General features: G+C 34.8%; 1 protein-coding gene across 3 annotated transcripts in view; it reads left to right on the top strand.

The window, feature by feature from the left end:
• LOC129746808 (probable G-protein coupled receptor No18) overlaps nucleotides 1-19667 on the top strand; it is a 119723-nt gene extending 100056 nt beyond the window's left edge. For all 3 annotated transcript variants that reach the window (XM_055740807.1, XM_055740728.1, XM_055740881.1), the window contains exons 5-6: nucleotides 1818-1989; nucleotides 18754-19667. In XM_055740807.1, coding sequence (XP_055596782.1) covers nucleotides 1818-1989; nucleotides 18754-19518 — 937 coding nt within the window. In that variant the 3' untranslated portion in view covers nucleotides 19519-19667. The remainder of the gene's footprint in view (nucleotides 1-1817; nucleotides 1990-18753) is intronic.
• Nucleotides 19668-22114: the final 2447 nt, after the last annotated feature.

Below are 22114 nucleotides of genomic sequence, written 5' to 3' on the forward strand. Positions count from 1 at the left end.
TTGCATGAAGTAATTGAAGTGTTATTTGCTGTTTTTCCCTAATTTTTTGCCTTTCATTTTCTAAATTTTGAAATTTTTGTTTTTCTTTTTAGAGTTTTTCCATTTCATTGCTAATCATACTATTTTACCAAAATATGGATGTGAGAGTTTGTTTTGCTTTTTGGAGCAAGCCTATTTCAAACTAATAAAAATTCTAGCTCAAATCAATAGTAGAAGTAAGCTACCTTATTCCTATCACAACATCACAAAATCATGAAAATTTACCAGAATATGGATATAAGAGCACATCTTACCGTACCCTACCTACCTCACATAGTTGAATGTTAAAATCCATCATAATTTACAAAAAATCTACATAGGGGTTCTATTAAAATATACCGCATGCCTATTGTAAAATGCCCGAAATCAGTAATTAGGACTACCTACTCATTGTTATTCTTCAAAACCGTACATTCTAATATATGCTTCCATAGATGAATTTCAAACTAAACCGAAAAACGTAAAGATTTGCTAAAAATTAATAATTAAATAAAAAGCAAAAAAAACGTCTTACCAAATGAAATATAACATTTTCCAACAACAGCATTCCCATCCAATGAGCCTCTAGTTCTTGTAAAATGCTTGATTTAAGAATAAGCCAACGAAATTCATAAACCGCAAATACACACTTACTAGAGCATTGGGGAGGCGAATACCATAACCTTTACCTAACATCGTAATACTTTTCACACGTTTTCTCTATTTTTAATTCTACAAGACTAAACCATCTAACTACCTAACCAAACGAATTATGCCCTATTGAAAGTATCAACTTTTATTATGGTAAATTGTGATACTTTCACTACCAAATGTTGCGATTGTTCTGCGGAAGGGAGGGCAAGTGTTTCAACTCCCATTCATCTTATCAACATGGATCATGAAAAAAAAAATAGACATCTTTGAACCTACTGCTGAATTTAAACTAAATAAAGATGTCCAGCTCCTCTTCTAATTTAGGCCATATTATGACACCATGTTTAACAAGATTGTGTGTAACGACACTGTCAGGAAAATGATGGGTTGATCCATCATTTTCACAAACATACACACCGCAGCCGTTAACCCATTGCAACTTAGGGTACGGGACTACAAAATTTGTTCTAATTCTAACGTTTTGTTGTCTTTAGATTTTTGATGCAACAAAAATTGAATTTTCTGGAATTTTTAAAAGTTGACTACTTTGCGAGATTTTTTTACAAATTGAAATTTCATATATTACATATTGTCATCAGATACATACTATGCACGTGTAGATGCATACTATCAGTCACCAGAAAGTTATATCGCTTTAATTTACGCAACTTTATGTTTGAATTATAATTTATGGCTAAACGGAAAACCATCGGTTTTCATGCATCAATGCTTTCTACACAAATTATAGAAACGAAGAAATACAACGGTTTCAACCTTTGAATCAGATAAATACAAAAATATCCCATCTCAATTTAGAATAAAATACCGAATGTAAGTTTCTGGTATTGGTGGGACAAAAATTTAAAAAACTTCAGAACCTGTTGAATAAGGAATGATGACGATGAGCCTTTCTCATGAAACTTTTATATTTCCCCGACTCAATCTGTAAATATTTAAACCACATTTTCGTTGACAAACTTGTGCTAGGTTTCAACAATTGGGGCTTCGCCTTCGCCCCGTTCCGTGCTGAGCCGATATTTTCTTCGGCCATTGTTTCGATATTTCGGGATACAAATATCTGGCTACGCTTTCTCTTTTTGTTGTCTTCTTTGCTTTGTTCCATCTCATTCCGTGCTTTCTTCCAGGTACGACCAGCAGGGCCGGGAGCGAAACGAGTGCCAATACAATCAGAACAAAGGCTACGTCGTCTTTTCGGCCATGGGATCCTTCTTCATACCGATGAGCGTGATGCTGTACGTCTACTCGAAAATATGCTGCGTCCTCACATCCCGGCAGCATCGGATGACGAAAACCGAGGTAACTTTCGCTTTATTTGTACGACACCGGTTCAAACTCGTGTTTTGTATGAATGTTTTGAAAATTTTAATGGACATAAAAGACTTAAACTGAAAAGTTTTTCTAGGATGTAAAGAAAGAATTATTTGTTTGAAGAAGATTGCGCCCGCCGTCCATGGCGTGGGGAATAGCATTCCAGTCTTCTAAGCAAACGGCCATGAGATCAAATCCCGCCCACGGCATACAAAGTACACTTTCTGTGGGTTGGTGGTTTTAGCATTTGTAAGGTGCTAGCCATCATACCTTCGAAAGACGTACGCTTAGTTTATTAAATAAACGAAATTTCTTCGAGGAGACTTCAAGTTTCATTGAGTTCCTATATAAGTTTGTGTTTGTTAAAAAAAACATTTCATGAAAGTATTTTGAACGACGGCAAGCAAACACTGAAATATTTAACTTCCTACTCTTCTTAGTCCTCGAAATTTTCATTAGATAATGAATCTAACTTTTTAAAGGAAACATTGAGCTTAAATTTAAATTCAACAAAGATATAAAATTTGCTAGATACAAAGTGGAAACTCGTTGCCGCCTTCAAGATCAACCAAATCTAATATTTTACACTGATGATTGGTAACTGAAAAGGCATCGAAAAAATATGGGAGCCGAAAGTAATTTTTTTTGCAACAGTCTAGTACACCTACCTTCATCCATCGGTTGGACTGTGATTGGGATAGGTTGGATTGTAGGAACAATCTTCTGTGCTTTGCTTCCAGTTAGATGTGAGCTGGTTCGTCGGAAAAAGATCAGAAGGATGCTGGCAAAAGAGCAAAATTCAGCAGGGAATAAAACAAATTATTCTCGAATCTTTCCGAGTGAAGGTGAGCCTATAGAGTACCTACCAATATACATCATGTATGCATACTAAGGTGGCCTAAAAACTGACCTGTACAAAATTTCAGCTCAATCGGGCTGGATTTAGGGTGGCCTCAAAGTGCTTGAAATTTCGGTTTTTTACCCTCAAAAATCACTTTACGGAATCGGAAAAATCGAAATTTTAATTTCGATTCCAATGACTTCAAAATACATAAAATTGAGATCTGGAGTTATCTAAAAAAAAAATGGACTTACTGGAACTGGAAAAACGACCGATTTTCCGAAAAGCGTCCCAGAAACACCAGATCTCGACGATTCATGCATTTCTAAGTCATTTGATATCAGAATTAAAACATACATTTTTCCGATTTCCTTTGGTTATTCTTTAGGTGATTTTTGAACTTCTAAAGTCGATTTATGACCAATAAAATTATTTCGAGTAAACGCCAAATTTTAAGTCATTTGGCATCTAAATTAAAATTTCGATTTTTTCGAAATCCTTTGTTCCTCCCTTAGGTATTTTTTTAGATTTCATAAGGCCGAAACTTTAAGCGCCTTGAGGCATCCTTAAATCAAGTCCGATTGAGCCTAAAAATTTGCACAGGTCAGTTTTTTGGGACCAAAACGTATCTTTATGGTCGGTGCTTGAAATTCGATCGTGATTCTTGTTCCATGCATCCATTGCCACCCTAATGCGTCACGGTTGAAAAATTCCGGTTTGTTTTTCCGATCAACTTGTATAGTGGTTTTGCACAAAAGGTGAATGAAATGACAAAAAGAATTAGATATTCATGAAAATTTCCAATCAACAAATAGTTTCCTTTCCATCGTCCCTTAACCTTAACACATTGAGGACCAATTACGAATATCTTGTTTTTCGAATTTCGCTTTGTGCAAATAACTCGAAAACTTCTAATTAAAGTCTGCTTCATTTAATATTGGAACAAATTCTTTTGCTCATTGTGGCGCTCCTAGTGGACGGATTTGGAAACTTTTTTCACCCACGTGTCGGGAAATTCATTACCTTTCACCATGTATTTATGTCATAACACCAAACGATAGCATTTTGTAAACAACCGCCATGGAAGCCGAACGGAGAGATCAAATTGTGCACAGTTTTCTTGAAAATCCATTGTTGTCGGCATCGAAGCTAGCTAAACAGCTTAAAATGTCCAGAAATACCGTATGGCGTGTTATCAAGCAGTACAAGGAAACATTGACGACGGCTCGGAAGCCGCATTCGAAGCGTCGGAGTGGAACTGTCGACCGGAAACTGCGTGGGAAAGTCATCAAGGCCGTCAAGAGGAATCCCAATCTTTCAGACCGCGATTTGGCCAATAAGTTCCAGGCCGCTCACAGTACGGTGCGACGAATTCGTCTCCGGGAAGGAATAAGGTCATTCCGAGCCAGCAAACAGCCAAATCGGACGCTGAAGCAGAACAATGTGGCCAGAATCCGTGCTCGAAAGCTGTACGACCAAGTTCGACGGATGTATTCTGATGGACGATGAGACCTACGTGAAGGCGGACTTTGGGCAAATCCCAGGTCAAAAATTTTATTTGGCGACGGCTCGGGGGGATGTACCTGCAAAATTTAAGTTCGTGTTTGCGGATGAATTCGCCCGCAAGTACATGATTTGGCAGGGGATATGCAGTTGTGGACAGAAAACCAAAGTCTTTCTCACTGACAAGACAATGACATCAGAAGTCTACAAAAAAGAGTGCCTACAGAAACGGATTCTGCCGTTTAATCGTGCCCACGACCGTCCAGTAATGTTTTGGCCGGACCTCGCAAGCTGCCATTACAGCAAAACGGTTATGGAATGGTAAGCAACGAACGGGGTCAGCGTAATACCGAAGGACCTCAACCCCCCAAACTGCCCCCAGTTCCGGCCGATTGAGAAATACTGGGCAATCACGAAGCGGAGGCTTAAGGCAAAGGGAAAACTTGTTAGGAACATGACTCAAATGAAGAACTGGTGGAATCAAATCGCCAAAACGGTGGACGAAAAGGGTGGGCGCCGCCTAATGTGCCGTATTACTTTACCTGAGAGTTTCTTCGAAACAGCAATGAATAATTTTTTTAATTTTTTTTTATGAAAGAGTAAAGAAAATGCTACATTTGTATGAAAAACAAATTATGAATTCGTTAATAAATGACTGAACTACACGCAATTGTTTGTGTTCCAATATTAAATGAAGCAGACTTTATACGGTGAAATAATATAAAATAAACAATATCTGCACTAAAGATAACTGAAAACGTGAAAGTTATCGGACCAAGACTTGCGCCATGTTGGAGGAAAGCTCTTGACCTCAATATGAAGGGATTCGGTATTAGATCACAGATGAACAGATGTACAAGCTCGAACAAAAAATCTTTAGGAACTTGTGTAAAATTTCCAGTGCTCTCTTTTAAAGAAGCCGTTAAAAAGTGACGAAAACCAGTCAGTGCCATCTATTGCTTGATTTGTAACTTTTGAACGACGCAATAGATGGCACTGTTTCTTGATAGCTCTTTTGAACGTAAGAATTTTTCGAGAGGGCGCAATGGTATTTGAACTCATTAATAAATAAATTTAAAAACAATTAGCCGAATTGCTCTATATAATTAGATGAACCACGAATAAATTTCAGCTGAGAAAAATAGCATCATCATAATGTTTTCACTGGAAAGACTGACGAAATGACAAATGTACTAGCTTCAATTGTGGAATTCCAGAATTTTTAAATGCTATCATTTAAACAAGCCGAAAAAAACTTTTGAAGTACCTGATTCTTGGAAGAGCACAATTGTATATGATCTCAAAAATTAATAAACTAATATCGTAGAAGAATGAACGGCTTCAATATATTCACACCAAAGTAAATTCATCTGGTTCATTTAACCTTGATTCTTTTTACTCAAGAGACTAACTAACAACTTTGAACGAGTCAGACGAACCAGTTATTTTATCCAGTTGAGCTTAAAATTAACGATCCAACGAATAAAAACAGATTCTAGGCTTTTCCGAGCGGGCATTTTCATGCATCATATCTGTTTATATTAAGTGCTTCATGCTTTGAAGCAATTCGAAAAACAGCTTTAAGCTAAAAATTTTGATAACGCAAATCATAAATGTGTAACGAATCTTCAACATCAATTTGCTCGAAACTCGTCAAATAGTAATACGACCTTTTCATAATTGACTAAAAGTTTGTTATGTTGTTTTGTTTACATTTCATTTTCTTCTTGACAGTTCTCTCTGATGTCCTTGGAGACATCTGGTGGCTCAACCAAAAAACATAACATTGATTCAAAACGGTCGTCGGGACTTTACACACTTTTCAAGGCTTAGCTTATAAATCAGTGATTAAATGTCATTCAGGGAAACCGGGTCGTGGCCATGGCCAATCTAGCCGGTTTCGGAACGAAATATGCCACCGTTATAGGATCTTAGCCTGCGGCATATTGGAGGACGGCTCTTGAACTCAGCGTGAATGGAAATAAAGAATGAGAAATAAGATGAGAAGTGACCAGTGAGACATGAAAAGTAAGACATAAGACATGAGGAAGGCATGAGAGTATTTTTTGTGATGGTTACACAAACCCATTTGAGTCCTCATATGCTCATCTTCATATATGATCCTTTTTAGTAAATTTCATTGATTCTGAAATACTCAAAACAATCAGACAGGCAGACACGAGTTAGCAGCTTGATCAGAAGTTGATCAGACAGTAGCAGCAACAACTGCATGACGAATTTAGGAATTCTGCAGCACCCCAAAGGAAGTCGGGAGCAACTACAATAACAACAGGTGGAAATGATATCACCTCAAAGTTCTTCATCCGCAGCTTAACGTTCGTTGAAAGCTTTCAGCACTGACCATACTGACTGGACACTCTATTTCGTTTTCTGGATATTTTTTTTCCAACAGTACGCAATATCGATTCCAGAGTGCGCATCGATCGATTTGAAGAAATGCTATCCCAGTCAGAAAATGCCACCCAACTTCTAGAAAAAAGCAGGCAATTTCTACGAAAAAATCGGGCTAAACAGGTACATTTTTCCTACTGGTAATTTTATGTCACATTTTTAGGTTCGCCACTTGCGAACCTACAAAATCTGACAAAATAAATTAGACAGAAAATGGTTGAATTTTTGTTCTAAGTGTCATGTCAGTGTGATTAGTGCTTTCAGCTCGAAGTGCACGAAATCCACCAGACTCTTCTGCCGCAAATCCGGCTACGTTATCGTCGCTGTTTGGGAGAAAGGAAGCGGTTGGATACTCAGCCCATCGGTATCGACGTTGCACACCCGTCGAGCAGAGCGTTGGTGAGTGGAATCCCACGATGGAACCCTGAGAAGCGCAGGAGGCATTGCCCCGCTGAGTCCATCCGTTCCATTCAAAACAGTCAATCAATCAATAAGGAACACTAAATGTACGCAAACTAGTTGATGGGTAAAAATAAATTGATAAGCGTAAAAAATTATTCATTTTGTTCATTATTCTGGACCGGGCAATATCATTACCCTCCACCAGGGTTGGTCGGCTCTCTTCAAACAACAAAGAGCCGGGAGAAAACAACACTTTTTTCAGCTCGGTTTCGGAGTGTAATCCTCTTTCGCTGATCGTGCTCCATTCGTTACCCGAGTTTACACGAGCTGTAAGTGACTCGGACCAAGGTTGCCAACTTTTTTTCGAACAAGTCTGGAAGATTTTGAAAAAATGTCTGGAAATGTCTGGACAGCTTGTTTGATGACCTTTTTTTTTATCGCCAGATGCCAATGTTGCAGTGCAGATAGCCACTAATCGTTTGTTTTTGACACTATCAGTCAGTAGTGTTCTGTTTGAACCTCAATTTAACATACATCTTCGAAGCATTTGCCATTATTAATAGCTTGAAAGCACTTCTGAATTCATAATTCAAAAATTCTAATCATTTCCTGTCATTTTATACCATGACCATTTTGAATTTTCATAGTTTCCTGGAACAATTTATGTCCTAACCCAAAAGTTTGGATTTGACTGGAAGAAATGTCAGAAGCCTGGGGATGTAGGGATGAGATGAAGAATATACAGAAAATAAATCAAATTTAATTAGGAATAAAATAAAATTATAGTTGTATTCGGCAACACTGTAGATGAATAAAATAAAATAAATTTCTATGAGAACATTTGCTATTTTGGCAGCACTTGACAAACTAACAAAACAAAGTCAGTCATTGATCTATTCTTGCGAGCGACAGAAGTGTTTAAGTGAATCTCTGAATTGAGATTCGTAAAATCACGACAATGGCGTGGTTGGTAGAATAAGCACAAATAGCGCAGATATTTAAGGCTGCTGCTGCTGATTGTTTTGATTTGGCCTTCCGGTGGAATTAAGACGGAATTGCCCCTGAAAAGCGCAGATATTTAAGGCTGCTGCTGCTGATTGTTTTGATTTGGCCTTCCGGTGGAAATAAGACGGAATTGTAATGTTTTGTCATGAACGTAATTTTTTTTCGGCAATTTTTATGCTAAGTTTTTATTTGAAATTAGCATTATTAGCATAATTATGTTTTCAAAAAAAATTATCTGCTGAGTAAAATTTATCATACAACTTTTTTTTTTGACAAAAATATGAAAATCATCATTATGTATCGCATCGCATCAATATTCTTCCGATTTTTTAAAATTTCCATTTGCCAACTTTCTATTAGTTATCGATTTTGAATTTTAAAACGTTCAAGAAAGATTAGGAAAATTTTATTTTAAATAAGAAAAAAGTTCAATATTTTGTTTCTGACAATTCGCGATTGAAATATCAGCTATATTTCCAATTTTTCTCTCAAACTAAAAATTCACAGTCAGTTTTTTCGTAGTGAACAGTTTAGGTTAATCATTTTACAATGTTTTCTGCCAAAAAAATTACATTTCCTACAAAAAAAAAACAGAAAATTAGAGCCAAAAGTGCTCCGTGTGACACTTTTGCGTAGAATCAGAACGCATGCCGATGCTAGTTCTACGAAAAACTGTCACACGGCTACAATTTTTCAATCATTTGAAAAGCTTGCTTGGTTTATTTTTTTTCCAAAAACTCATGCTAAACCGTAATTTGAGAAATACGTTCCTCTTTGTTTATAAAAATGTATAATTGAGTATGGATCCTGTAAGTAGTGCCTACCGAAAAATGTTTTGTGAAAATTTCTCTGAATAAAACACTCTAGGCTTTTCGCTGCTCCTCTGCCCTCTATTTTAGTGTTCTTTTCAGTGAATAACATTAAATTCAATAGTTTGAACTCATCTTAAGACATTTTTTTGATAAAATTTGCATTTTTCATAGAATTTTCTCTAGTATTACATTCTTGCGTAGAACTATGAACATAGAGACAAACCCCTTGATGAAAATTTCGTATAAGTTCAGAACAAAGTATAATTGTTTGTGTTTTTATTCGAAAGTTAACACTAAAAGAGACCGTTTCCAGCAAAAAAGTGAAAATGACCCAAAAGTCACATGGGACATTCTTGCTTAGAACGGCAGTTATCCCTTCGAAAAACACATTGAATGTTACATTTCTGAAAAAAAAAAGTCCTGCGTGGGCCGCACATTGGAGTTTCGAGGGCCGCGAATTCCTCATCTCTGATCTAGAGTGGTAAAATGTTAGTTGTAAGTTTTTTTGTTAGATATGAAAATTATTACTAAAGGCTAATTCACTCACACCAGATGAAAACATGCAATTTTGTTGGCCGCAACCTTATACAACCTTAGGATCAAATTTTGAAAATTTGTCACATTTGAGCAGCGTTTTGTTGAGCATCTTTTCATTTCGACATAAAACTATTAAACTATTTTTGTAATTGTCTAAATCGGAAGGCAAAATGCTTAAGATTTAGCTCAATGATTTTAAGTTATAATTCTAAATAATTAACCAAATAATTATGAATGTTATTCAGAATTCAGAATCTCATTCCTGTTTTCTGAATTTTCTCAACCTCATTTCTAAAATCTTAAAATTCCAAAATTTATATTTAAGTACGGAAATTGAATTAAAGTTATGAATGAAAGTTAATTACACGATTATTATTGAGAAATTTGAATCTGAATCAATAACCTAGTATTTTTATTCTAGTGTAAAAGTCAAACCGTGACCTGGATATTAATATGTTATCGGGATGAAAACGAAACTTTAATTTCGAATTCACATTACACAATTACACTATATGTTTTAATACTTAATTGATTTTGGAAGATTTTTAGTTCCTAAATTAAAATCAATCAGATTTTAAACAGAAATTTTAATATTTTCTTTTAAATCCTCGAAATAAACCTACATGGATACGTACAACAGATTTTAAACCTTTCTGTTGTCTTTCATTCAATCTATCATTCATATATCTTGCTTAGATGTTTTAATTTCAGAATCACAACGCTTTAAAGAATTAAATTTTATCTAAATATAAATCTGGCATCATTCAAAAAGTCTTTGAGAATTTGATATTGAAGATTTAAACTTATTTCCCAACCTTGCCGAAGTCTACAAAACGTTTTGACTGATGCCTCAAGAAATATGAAAGATTTATTTTGTTCATTAAATTTAGGTCAAGATTTCTATTTTTTGTTGAATTGAAATAAAAATGACAAAACGGAAACTTTTCTCACTTTTTCCTCCGAAGTCAAAATTACTCGCGGTTCTCGAGAAATTCGATGACTGAATTGGAACAATTTTGTTTATATCTTTGTCTTGTAGTTTCGCCAGCGCATAAATTTATTGAATGCATTTTTAACTTATTCTTAGTATTTATATCTAAAATAAGAGCTTATATAACTCTTATATTGCTTGAAATTTTCTGCCATGTGTTATCGATAAAAATTGTAAATCTAATTTTTAAATCCTTAGCACATTTAGGACTAACTACTGAAAGTTTCGTCTAAGAAACTAATACCTATAACAATTTTACAATATTCTGCAATATAAAACTCGACACATTAAGATAAAATTATGAAATGTAATATTAACTTCAGTGATTGTCGAGATGTAACACGTTTAATTTCAGGTTCTGTTGATAAAATTTTGTTAATGAGTTAATTTCAAATCAGTGCATAAAGACATATCCTTTTTGTTATCGTAATAAAATATCGAAATTAAATTTCGAGAATTTTTTTCCTGTTTTAATGGACTAAAACTCGTTTCAATAAGAAGGCTGGCTTAAAAGAATTACTGCATATCGTATAAGAAATGAATTTGTTTTAAAATTCTAAAGTGTTCTCCTACTTTATTCAGTTAAAGAGTTTTGAATTAAAAAACTGACGATGCAAACCTAATTGAATCTGAAATTATAATTTTCTATTTGATTCTCAATATTTTTTCTTTTTATAACTCTCTTAAAGTGTTAATGTTAAATACCACCCTACTTAATAGATATCAAACTTAAGGAGAAGAGATTTTATACTGATTTTATTATCAAAATTTGTGTTCTCCGTATGGGGGGCTATTATTCGCCTTTAAAAACAATAAAGTTATGCTGTTGAGAAAAAGAGACTATTAAAGCTCCTTCTAACCCAGTGATTTTCAAAGTGGTCCCTACCGCCCCCTTAGGGGCGTTGAGAACTTCCAGGGGGCGGTGAGCTCAATTTACAAATTTGGGGGGCGTTGAAAGGGCTCAGGGGGGCGTTGATATCATAATTCACATTTTCACAAATTACGACACAACGTAGATTAGAAATAATAACAAGTAAGTTCGATGCAAAACAATGAAATTACGTTACAGAACTAAACATCAGGTTTAAGATTCATTTCATTAATTTTCTCTCTTAAAATGTATCTAAAATATTTTTTCATAAATTGTCCCAGATTTTGTATGAGCTCTATATGTTGATCTTGTAATGTAAGATTATTTTGGTTTGTACTTAAAAAGATTAAATTTAAAATGCAATGCTTGATAATCTTTAAAATGTATTATCTCAAAAATCCGCAAAAAAAATTTCGAGAAAATCTGTGTTAAAAGGCGTCATCTATGATTGTCAATTGCATGAATTTTTAGACTATTGAGAGAATCTGATTTAACAGGTAACAGTTCCGCACTCACTAACACCATCACATTCTTTATATAAACTATCATGTGCTAAAAGTTGAAAAGGGACTATATGAAAAAAGGACCAACATCAGAGTTCAGTTACTTCAAATTATTTCTACCAAAAAATCAACTACCATACGCACCGTTGCCGTCTTCAACAAACTGCGCAGATTGCACCTATTTAGAACCCCGTGCAAGTAATTTGCGCGCAGTAAAATCTGCTCACAGACCTATACATAGACAATGACACATATCGATATTCTTTAAATCTTTGGATAAAATTGAATAAAAAACAATTGCGACTGGTGTGTCAGTAAAAATGGTCAGTGAATCCATAATGTTTTGGCTAATTTTTCAGTAATTCGAAAAACGCCCGATTTATTTGTTCCACTTACATTCTTGTACCCGAATGTACAGAATGCATTCTGTTCTCTGTTCGTTTCTTTTCATTTGTTGATCGGTCAATTTTCGTTATTAAACTACTTGGTTCGCATTTCGTAATAATTTTCGCCAAAACAATAACGATTATGCCGTTTGGAAATGTGATTCGAAAATCAGAAGCGAGCAACGGCTGATTTGAAAAACTGACACGGGTTGTCTATGTGTGCGTCAGTGCGAAAATATTTCTGCGTGGAAATTATTTGCACAGGAGTCTAAATAGGTGCAATTTCCGCAATATTAAGTGATAGATTTTTTGGAAAGAAAATATGAAAGAATTTTTTTTGCTACGGAATTTTTAACAGGGTTCAAATCCAGATATCACGAAAAAATACTATTTTTCGTTATTTCCCCGACCTGATAATAAGTTAGTATTCAATAATGCTTATAATTGGTGATTATATATTTTGTTTACCAAAATTCAAGATATATATTTTATATATATATATCAAAACAAAGTTTAAGTAATTGTCCAGGAAACTTTAAATAGAATTGAGTTATTACTAAAGATTATGCAATAATAATCACAGATGAAGTATAAGTGCATAAACGCTAATTTCGAGAAAACAAGCATTCTAGTTGTTATATTTGGTCATTTTTTTTAAAAAATTTTTTTTTCTTCCAAAAGAAGTAGTATGTAAATAAAATCTGAAAAATTTCAGAATAAAGTTTGAAATGAAAAGAATCGTTCGATATTATTAAATCAAAATCGACCATTTTTACACTACTCAGCTCTGAGGGCCTCACATAAATTTGAATGAATTTTGAGTTAGTCTTACAACAACACAAAGCCAAAAACTAATGGATTTTAACAATCCAGATTATCATTTTTTTTTTAAAGATTTTCTAAAAATTTGCCCAGGGGGGCGTTGACCTCAAAAATTTTGCAAAAGGGGGCGGTGAGTCGAAAAAGTTTGAAAACCACTGTTCTAACCTATAATAAATGATAAGTAGGGGAGAGTGGGGTATCGTGGGCCATGGGGAAACTTGGGCCACTTTTAATATCTCAGATGTGTGTTGAGATAAAAATCTCCAACCAACTGTCATCGTCGTCGCTTTGCGTGGGCATATATTTCTATATGTTGCTGACTGAAATACGCATCAATTGCTTCTTTTATTTATCAAGCTAAAAAAAAGTAAGAAAAATTTCCTTACATAATTAAAAAAACACCCGCTAATTTCATCGATGGGGAACCTAAAGTGCATAACAAAAATATGCTCATACGCTTATGATGTTAGTTTTATCATGATCTTTCACGTAGAAAAGGAATTTTTGATGAAACATCAATAAGTCACACAAACGCAACCAATTTGCAAATCATAGCTTGTGGAGAATCGTGGGCCACACATCTTGAATCACCTATATTTTTATGTTTTTTTACACATTCAGAACTTAAGATACGTTTTTCCTATCTGAAAATTTTCTCATGACAAATGAAGAGTTATGAAAAATATTTTGTCCATCCTATATAAGAAATTTTGCAAAAACGTTCGCGAGCCAGGTTTTGGAATCTATGCGATCATACACAGCTCTCTTTTTTATTTCATCATCTGAAATTGCTTTAAAATAACAAAATGAATTAGGAAATCACAGTTTTCGGTCAACTCATAAACTTTGCATGTTATTTGGTCAATTTGGATTTGGTGGCCCACGATTCCCTACCATTTTTTAAAATCCAAAAAATATTGCTTTTTTCAAACAGTCAGAATTTGGGGAAAATAACTTATTAAAAATTATAAAAAAATACCACATGATACCTTGAAAATGTAGAAAACCATACCATGTTTTATTTTCATTTTATCTTTTATAATAAAGAAGTTATGGAACAACGAAAAAAAGTGGCCCATGATTCCCCACTCTCCCATACTATATAAGTACTTATAACTTACGTACGTACGTATACGTACGTACGTATACTTATACGTATACGTACGTACGTATACTTATAGTACTTATAAAATGATAAGTGGCTATAGTCGTCACAAAAGCTAACTTGAAGAAGTTAATGGTCTTGATCAGGGGTGAGCAACCTTCTGAAGCAACGGGCCACTTTTGATTTGAAATTCTTTCGGCGGGCCGCATTATTAACAACATTTAGGTAAAAATTGTTAGCAAAGCTTTGCAAAAATTTTTATAACGACAAATTTGTAACAAAAATAAAACTGAAAAAGGATAAAGAACACGAATTCATGTATTTGCATAAACATTTTTTAAAGTATATGGTGATAAAACCAGCTGATATTGAATAATCACTAACTCTTGGTAAGAGATCCATAATGTTAAAAGTGATTTGAAATGTTAAGAAAAATTCTTTTTGAAAAAAGAGAAACATCATTTGCTTCCCTTTTATTTATTGAAAACGAAAATTTTTGAAAGTCTTTCTATGGTTCGTCAAAAGGTTTGAATCTTTTTCTGAGAATACCTCGTTTTTGTTCGAACAAAGGCGATGGTATTTTTCATCATCACTTCCATTAAAAAGTTTCATAAAGCTTAACCATTTTCTGTGCCCATTTTCGAAAAGTTTTTTAAATTTTTTTTAAAAATTTGGTCGTGAAGCCTCAGTTTTTTTTCTAGAAACGGAGATTATTTTTTAATTTGAAATTCCGTATGAATTCATGGCATTGAGATATTGATCAATCTTGAAAATTTCATAATTTCATAGATTACAGATTTGCTTGTCAATGTTACATTTTTGATTCTAGAAATTTTTTTACAGATTTCATAAATTTTCTTAGATTATTTGATTTAAATACCTCTGGGATAGGTCTTCTAAGGCTGAATCATGAAAAACTTATGACTTTGGTAATATGGATTGCTAATTTTCAAGTTAAATGATTCAATTCAATCGATGTTTGGCATGATTTGCCATTAAAATTTCTTAAAAATAGCATCACAACAAGCAAGATAACGAAATTCACATTTGATTTCACAATTTCATTTTGAATTCACAATTGATTTTGACTTATTCTTGAATCCAGATATTCAATGAGTTTTTTGTGAGCTCTAGTATTGGAAAAATGGTTAAAATAGGTAAAAAAATAAGTGGTTCAATTTGTTATAGAAGTTTTCTTTTTGTTATTTTTTCCAAATCTGCACGACGAAATTTTAAAGAAAAATTAAACTAAATTGAATCTTTTACATTCTTAGAACCGTAAGTCAAATCGCTCCGCAGTCTTCAACAAAGTTGTTGAATGAGTTAAAATCTTTAATATCCAATATTTGATGAGTTTTTGAAATGATGTCAGAAAAAGTTGTAATGTTATTTTTTGGAATTTCTATAAATTGTAGAATTAAATTTTTCGAAAGCGTAGGTAGTATCTTTCTTATAAGAATAACTTGGCATTATCTGAGTCCTTGATTGAATGAAAGTTAGTAAATTGATTCAAAATAAGCTTTAGGTTTTTATGAAGGTTTATTGGTAGTTATACAAGATCGATTTTACCAAAAGATGATCGATTTTAAAATTTCCAGAAGCCATATCACTGAAATCAGAAGTGATAGACAAAATCTGTGAAATGTTTTGAATTCAGATCGCCAAAATATAACAAAATCAGGTTTTGGAACATAGGCACCAAAAATGCTGTTTCCCTGAGTAATCGATATAAACTTTTTGGGTTGAAGCACAGAATTACAGATCTCGCGTGAGCTTTCATTACGTCATATGGTACATCTTCAGAACTCTCAGAAAACTGCTGCAAAAGTTATCAAAACAACATTAAAATTTGAATTTCACGTATAGAATATGTTGTCCAGGCTAGAAATAATTTAAATAGAAAGAAAATAAGCTGCGATTATTTCATGTCAGTTTTTGTATTTTTTCGTGAATAAAACTGTTTTTTACATTTTGTTTAATATGACGTAATGAAAGCTCACGCGAGAGATATTGTTTATGTCGATCAATCCTACAAAAAAGTCAACAACCTGAAGGATTATGGAGCAAATGATTCCTAAGTAATTAATACATTATTTGTGGTTCAGTTGGGACAGCTATTTGATGATAATAAGCATTATTTCGTAGCATGCTTGGCATCGCTCCTCAGATTTGCCCGTTCAGAGTAAGAGCGTGTATTTTTTTCGCTGTGCTCTTCCCAAGCAGAGAATCTTTAAAAAATGCTCAGTTACCTCCAGAGCGACCAAGCGTCCACCCAAGTGTGGGCAAGAGAAGCAAGCAAACTGATGAAGTGCGTTCTCGGTGCAGATTAATTCGTTCGCACTCGGGCGAAAGAGAAGCTTTACAGAAAACTCGGTTTGTCTTCATCGGTTGCGTCTGGATCGATGTTTGGAAGTGTGTCAGAATTTACAATGCAGAATATAAATCTAACGGAACTAAATGAATAACGCCAAATGTAGTTAAGATAGAATGCTGGTGTTTTCGACAACATTGCTCTGTAAAATAAAGCGCATATTTTGATATGAAATATAAAGTTTAGAAGTCCACCAATAGCGAGATATAAATCATAACTTTCTTGTTTAGAATTTTAGAGCTTTAGTTTCTTCTACAAAGTTATTTATCTCAACAAAATACACAACTTTGCTTAACATATCAAAGTTCTACAATCTTAACCCAAGGAGATACGGTTGAATTAAAAAAAAATACTTGAAAAATGCTCTACAAAAAGTTATTGTTATTATCGCGCTATTTTTAAATCTCTCGCCTTTAAATTTTATATCAAAATATGCAAATTAACAACTTTGCCCAAAACACCTATCTTTTCATTCCTGAGCGAGTTCCTCTAGATTGATGTTCTGCACCAGGACAAATGATTAGCTACGAAAGCTTTCTTCGGTCGAAAAATATCAAAAGCGTAGCGGTTAAGGAAGATAAATCCTAAATTTTACGATTTGTGAAAGTTTTGAAGTTTTATTATTAAAATTTGTCCCAGATCCCTGCGTAATGTTCACGGTTTGTTTAAAAGACAAAGATTTTTGGATAATTTTAGTAAATGTTACTTTTCGAATTGCTGCTTTTGTAAATTAATGCTTCCTACATACGATATTAAAAGTGCATAAACCTAAGTGTACAGCAATTTGCGGATGCCCGAATATTGTGAAAAAACCACTTGGATTTTGCCCAGTTTTATCCACATTATTTGGAAAATGAAACAAGAAAATCAAATTCAGTTTAAAATTGTTTGTCAAAATTGAGTTTGTGAAAGTTTATTTCATCAAAAATCAAACCAAAACTTTCTTTCGTATGCTTTAAACATAAATTTGACACTGCTGATGTGTTGCAACAAAAAAATTTAAGTCGTTTTCCTTCACTAGATGAATGTCTGGAATTTCCTCAGATTTGGCCGGATATTGCTCGGTTTATGGAATGGAGAATTTCAGATTATTTACCCGGTTTTCAGCATGTTTTTCAAATAATTTGCCAGGAAGTGCCCGGCCCGGCTACGTACAGAAATAGTTCATACATAAATCTACATTGGACCTCTTCAACTGATGCACTGTTCCGCACTGCATAACGGCTTTTTTTTAAGAAAACATTCCTGCATTGAAATCTTTCCGGCTGGATACACTGAGCTACGCAGCAGCGTCGCTAGAGCACAATTTTCTAGCCAGCTCCTTCTCTTTTCTTTAGAGCGAGCGACGTCCACCCGACCGTCAGAGCAACCGCAATCGGGCGCACTCGGCAAAAAGATAAGTGAACGTTGATCGGCTGAGCAGTGCACTCGGAAACCGAAATGATAAAAGTGTTATTCGTTCTCTGCTCTGTTCTGTTTGCGAGGTGTTGGACAAGCATGTTTCGTAGAAAAAAATCATGAAATAAATTTAATTTGAGATAAGCATCGCGGGCCGCACCAACATGTCTCGAGGGCCGCATGCGGCCCGCGGGCCGCGGGTTGCTCACCCCTGGTCTTGATAAATTATTTGTGCTGTTGCAATCATTTGCGGTATACTGCAGTTGGAAAGATAAAGGTTTAAAAAGATCAACAATTGATTTTTATTTTCTAAAAAATCAGTATAAATCTGTATCAATGTTTAAAAATCTGTATAAAAATCTGTATCTGTATCTTATCTGTATTGACGTTGAAAAATCTGTATAATACAGAAAAATCTGTATATATGACACCGCTGCCGAGAACGCACTTCATCAGTTTGCTTGCTTCTCTTGCCCACACTTGGGTGGACGCTTGGTCGCTCTGGAGGTAACTGAGCATTTTTTAAAGATTCTCCGTTTGGGAAGAGCACAGCGAAAAAAATACACGCTCTTACTCTGAACGGGCAAATCTGAGGAGCTATGCCAAGCATGACCCAGGGTATTTTAACTACTCACTGCGTTAAACCCGGAAGGAAGGTCAATTATCCTCATATTGTCTTTCGTTCGATCGGAACTTTCGGAGAAGGAATCATGTTCTTGTCGTAATATGCTTCTCAGTTTTTCAACGGGGCATTGAAAAACTAGTTCGTACTAATTTTTCCCTTTCTTTGCAGGCAAAGGAGAAAAACTGCGAGGTAGACATCGACAATGTTACATCCGAGGTAGAGACGAGTCCCAAGCAGGGTGGTGCAGGTTACTTGGGTCGGAACATTTCCTCCAGCTACGGGAACTCGCACCAGACCCTGTACGAATTCCTGAGCTCGGCTCGCACAACTCCCAGCAGCACCAGGCACGCTCAGTTGATGACCCGGGTAGGCTCCGCCAGTGTCGTCAGTAGCGGAAACAGTCTAGGCATCGGAGCCATGGCCAACAGTATCAGTAACAACAATACCAGTTCCGGAGGTGGATCGGGCTCAGGAGGGCCTTCCTTGACCCCGAAGTACAGCCAAAACTACGAGATGCGGCCAATCAATTCGGTTCAGTTTAGCGCTAGTCAGCTCTCGCTGACGGAATCTTGTGTCTCGAACGTGACCACCAATACCACCACCAAGATAAGGCTGCACGGCAAACGGATTCCGATCCGAATATCGTCCCTCAAAAGGGAAACTAAAACGGCCCAAACACTCAGCATGGTTGTGGGTGGTTTCATCGCCTGTTGGCTACCGTTTTTCATCTACTATCTGTTGATGCCGTTTCTGCCGGAAGCTTCTCAGAGTAAGCCACTGATGGCGTTCCTGACCTGGCTCGGGTGGATCAACAGTGCCATCAATCCGTTCATCTACGCGTTCTACAACGTCGATTTCCGGATCGCCTTCTGGCGCCTCACGTTCCGAAAGTTCTACAAAAATAAACATAACCTGGCGTTTTTCCGATCATAGGGCCGCGTTAAGACGGTAGATCAAGTCCCTCACTGTGCTGATACCGTGCTATAAGAGCTTATGGTTGTTAATTGTAGACATATGTATAAATAGGTTCCCTAATAAAAAATAATCCTTTTATATTCATGGCATTGCTTTTGTATGTATGCAGAGAAATAATCTCCCAGACAACCAGAAGTCGTATTTTATTTTACAGATTATATCGTATAGAATGTTATTCAAACTCATTTTCGTATATCTACACCTACAGAGAGACTCGTATTTATGTGCATATGAACTCGACTTTTGTGTACGACAATTCGCAAAAAATCTGTGAAACGACCGATGTACCCCAGGCAACCAGAAGTCGAATTTTATTCTACAGATTATATCGTATAGAAGTTTATTAAATTTCATTTTCGTATATCTGCACCTACAATGTTCGGCCCATGCATATTCTTTATCGTATTTGAATACATTACATGATTTTATTACGACAATACAATCCAAATCAAGAAAATGTGTGCTAATGGCCTCAAAAATAATACTTATATACTGGTTTTGCTGTATATATACGATATGTTTACACGTATATTTGCACGTATATTTTTGTTGCAAATTCGAAATACCCACCAAATGGTTGTCTGGGACGATGATCAGCCATGATTGACAGAGTTTGTCGTGCTATGCATTCAATAATTCGAAATTAAGATTTTTTTTAACATGAAATACGATATATAGGGTAAGAACACTATATATTGAACACCATCTTTGGGATTCAACACATTTGTGGCCAATAAATAATAACGAAAGGTTTTTCTGATAAAATTTTGATAGCGTAGCTTAAGTTTATTTCTCTGCTTCGAATCCATATATTTTTTTCGTGGAAATATGTTTTGAAATTATTATTAAAGCCTTTTGATTCAAATATACTTTTGTCCCAATGATTAAACACAATGATTCAAATATTGAACAGGCAATGTTCTAATTATTGAACACGTAAACAATGAATATCATTGCATATATTCAGGGGTATTTCGCTTGATAGTATGCCTTGCAGGGGCGATTTCAGTTGAGCTAGCAACCAAGAAACAGTTTGTTTACATTTCCAAACACCAACCGATGTTTGTTCAATAACTGGTACATGCATTTATTTACGAAACGAGTACTGCAAGATTGAACGTTCAATAATTGAAACATTGGCGTTTTCTGTGATCCAATGATTGAACACTTTTATTTGTTAAATTTTAAGAAAATAAGGATAATAAAGGCTGCCACTCTTGCAGAAATCATTCAAAAAGACTTAGGTGAAAACACTATATCATTATCTTAGACGTTTATTTGTCGTTTATCCAATTTTCCCCCCAATCAAAAATAGGCTGTTTTCTTCATCTAGTCGAAAAACCAAGCCAAAATTTGAACACATATTCAAGTTTCGGGGATTGTGGCTTCAAGAGTCCGAGATTCTTGATAAAAATTTAAACATAGGTAGAAAATGCTTCAACAGTGGCACGACGATTTTTGATTCATTTTTTTACTGTATATTATTGTCTTAATCGGTAAATGTTTTACTAGTGTTCAATATCTGGTACCTGTTCAATAACTAATTATTATTAACGTAACAATGTGCATGCAATCGTATACCTATGCAAATTAATTCGCATGTCTGATTTTCGTAAAACATATTTGCTGGCAATCGTAAAAGAAAACAAATAAGTTCAATAAAATCGTTTATGCTAATTAGACATCGATGATTAGAATCGTATTTAACGAGGCTTCAAAATGTTGATCTATTTTTAGATCATCGATGACGTGTTCTACGATTTAAACGATCTTAGTTATAGAAATATACGTTTCGCTTTTGGTTTAATGCCTTTGAAGCAAATCCCCTCGAATTTATATATTCCAGATAGCGTCGAGGAACCATCATGAGCAGCAGATCGTATCGTCAGGGGATCAAGTCCAGGTACTAACAATAACTTCATGAACATTGAAAAAATTAGCTATCAGGCAAATAATAAATAATATTACAAATAAACGCATTTCTTTGTAATAATCTTATTTTTATTATTTTTGGGGATGAATAAACCAATTGGTTTGAAATCTCAAAAAAAATAATCTTATTTTTATTCAACTGACGAAAAATGACAGCCCTGCACTCAAGTCGCAAAAGACGACCAAATAAGTCGTCAAACTTTCCATATTGTTACGAAAATTGTCGTATATAAAGATACTCCCAATCGCATATTTAGCGAAGACCTGCAAGATTAAAACCTCAATCATCTATATGATGATGTAAATTTTCATAGTATATTCCAAAAAGAATCAGGGTAGTCGTAAATGATGCGCATGATGACAAAACGTGTAAATCGTAATTAAATACAATCCAAATCAAGAATATGTGTGCTAATGTACCTATATGGCATTCAAAATGATACGTATATACTGGTTTTGCTGCATTATATACGATATGTTTACACGTATATTTGCACGTATATTTGCGTTGCAAATTCGAAATACCCACTAAATGGTTGTCTGGGCTATTATCAGGCGAAACAGACCGTAGGAAGAACAAACGCAAGGGGTGTTTTGTAAGAACGTTAAGTGTCGTGTCCTG

This window comes from Uranotaenia lowii, chromosome 1 (genome assembly GCF_029784155.1).
Source record: "Uranotaenia lowii strain MFRU-FL chromosome 1, ASM2978415v1, whole genome shotgun sequence".
Lineage (NCBI taxonomy): Eukaryota > Metazoa > Arthropoda > Insecta > Diptera > Culicidae > Uranotaenia > Uranotaenia lowii.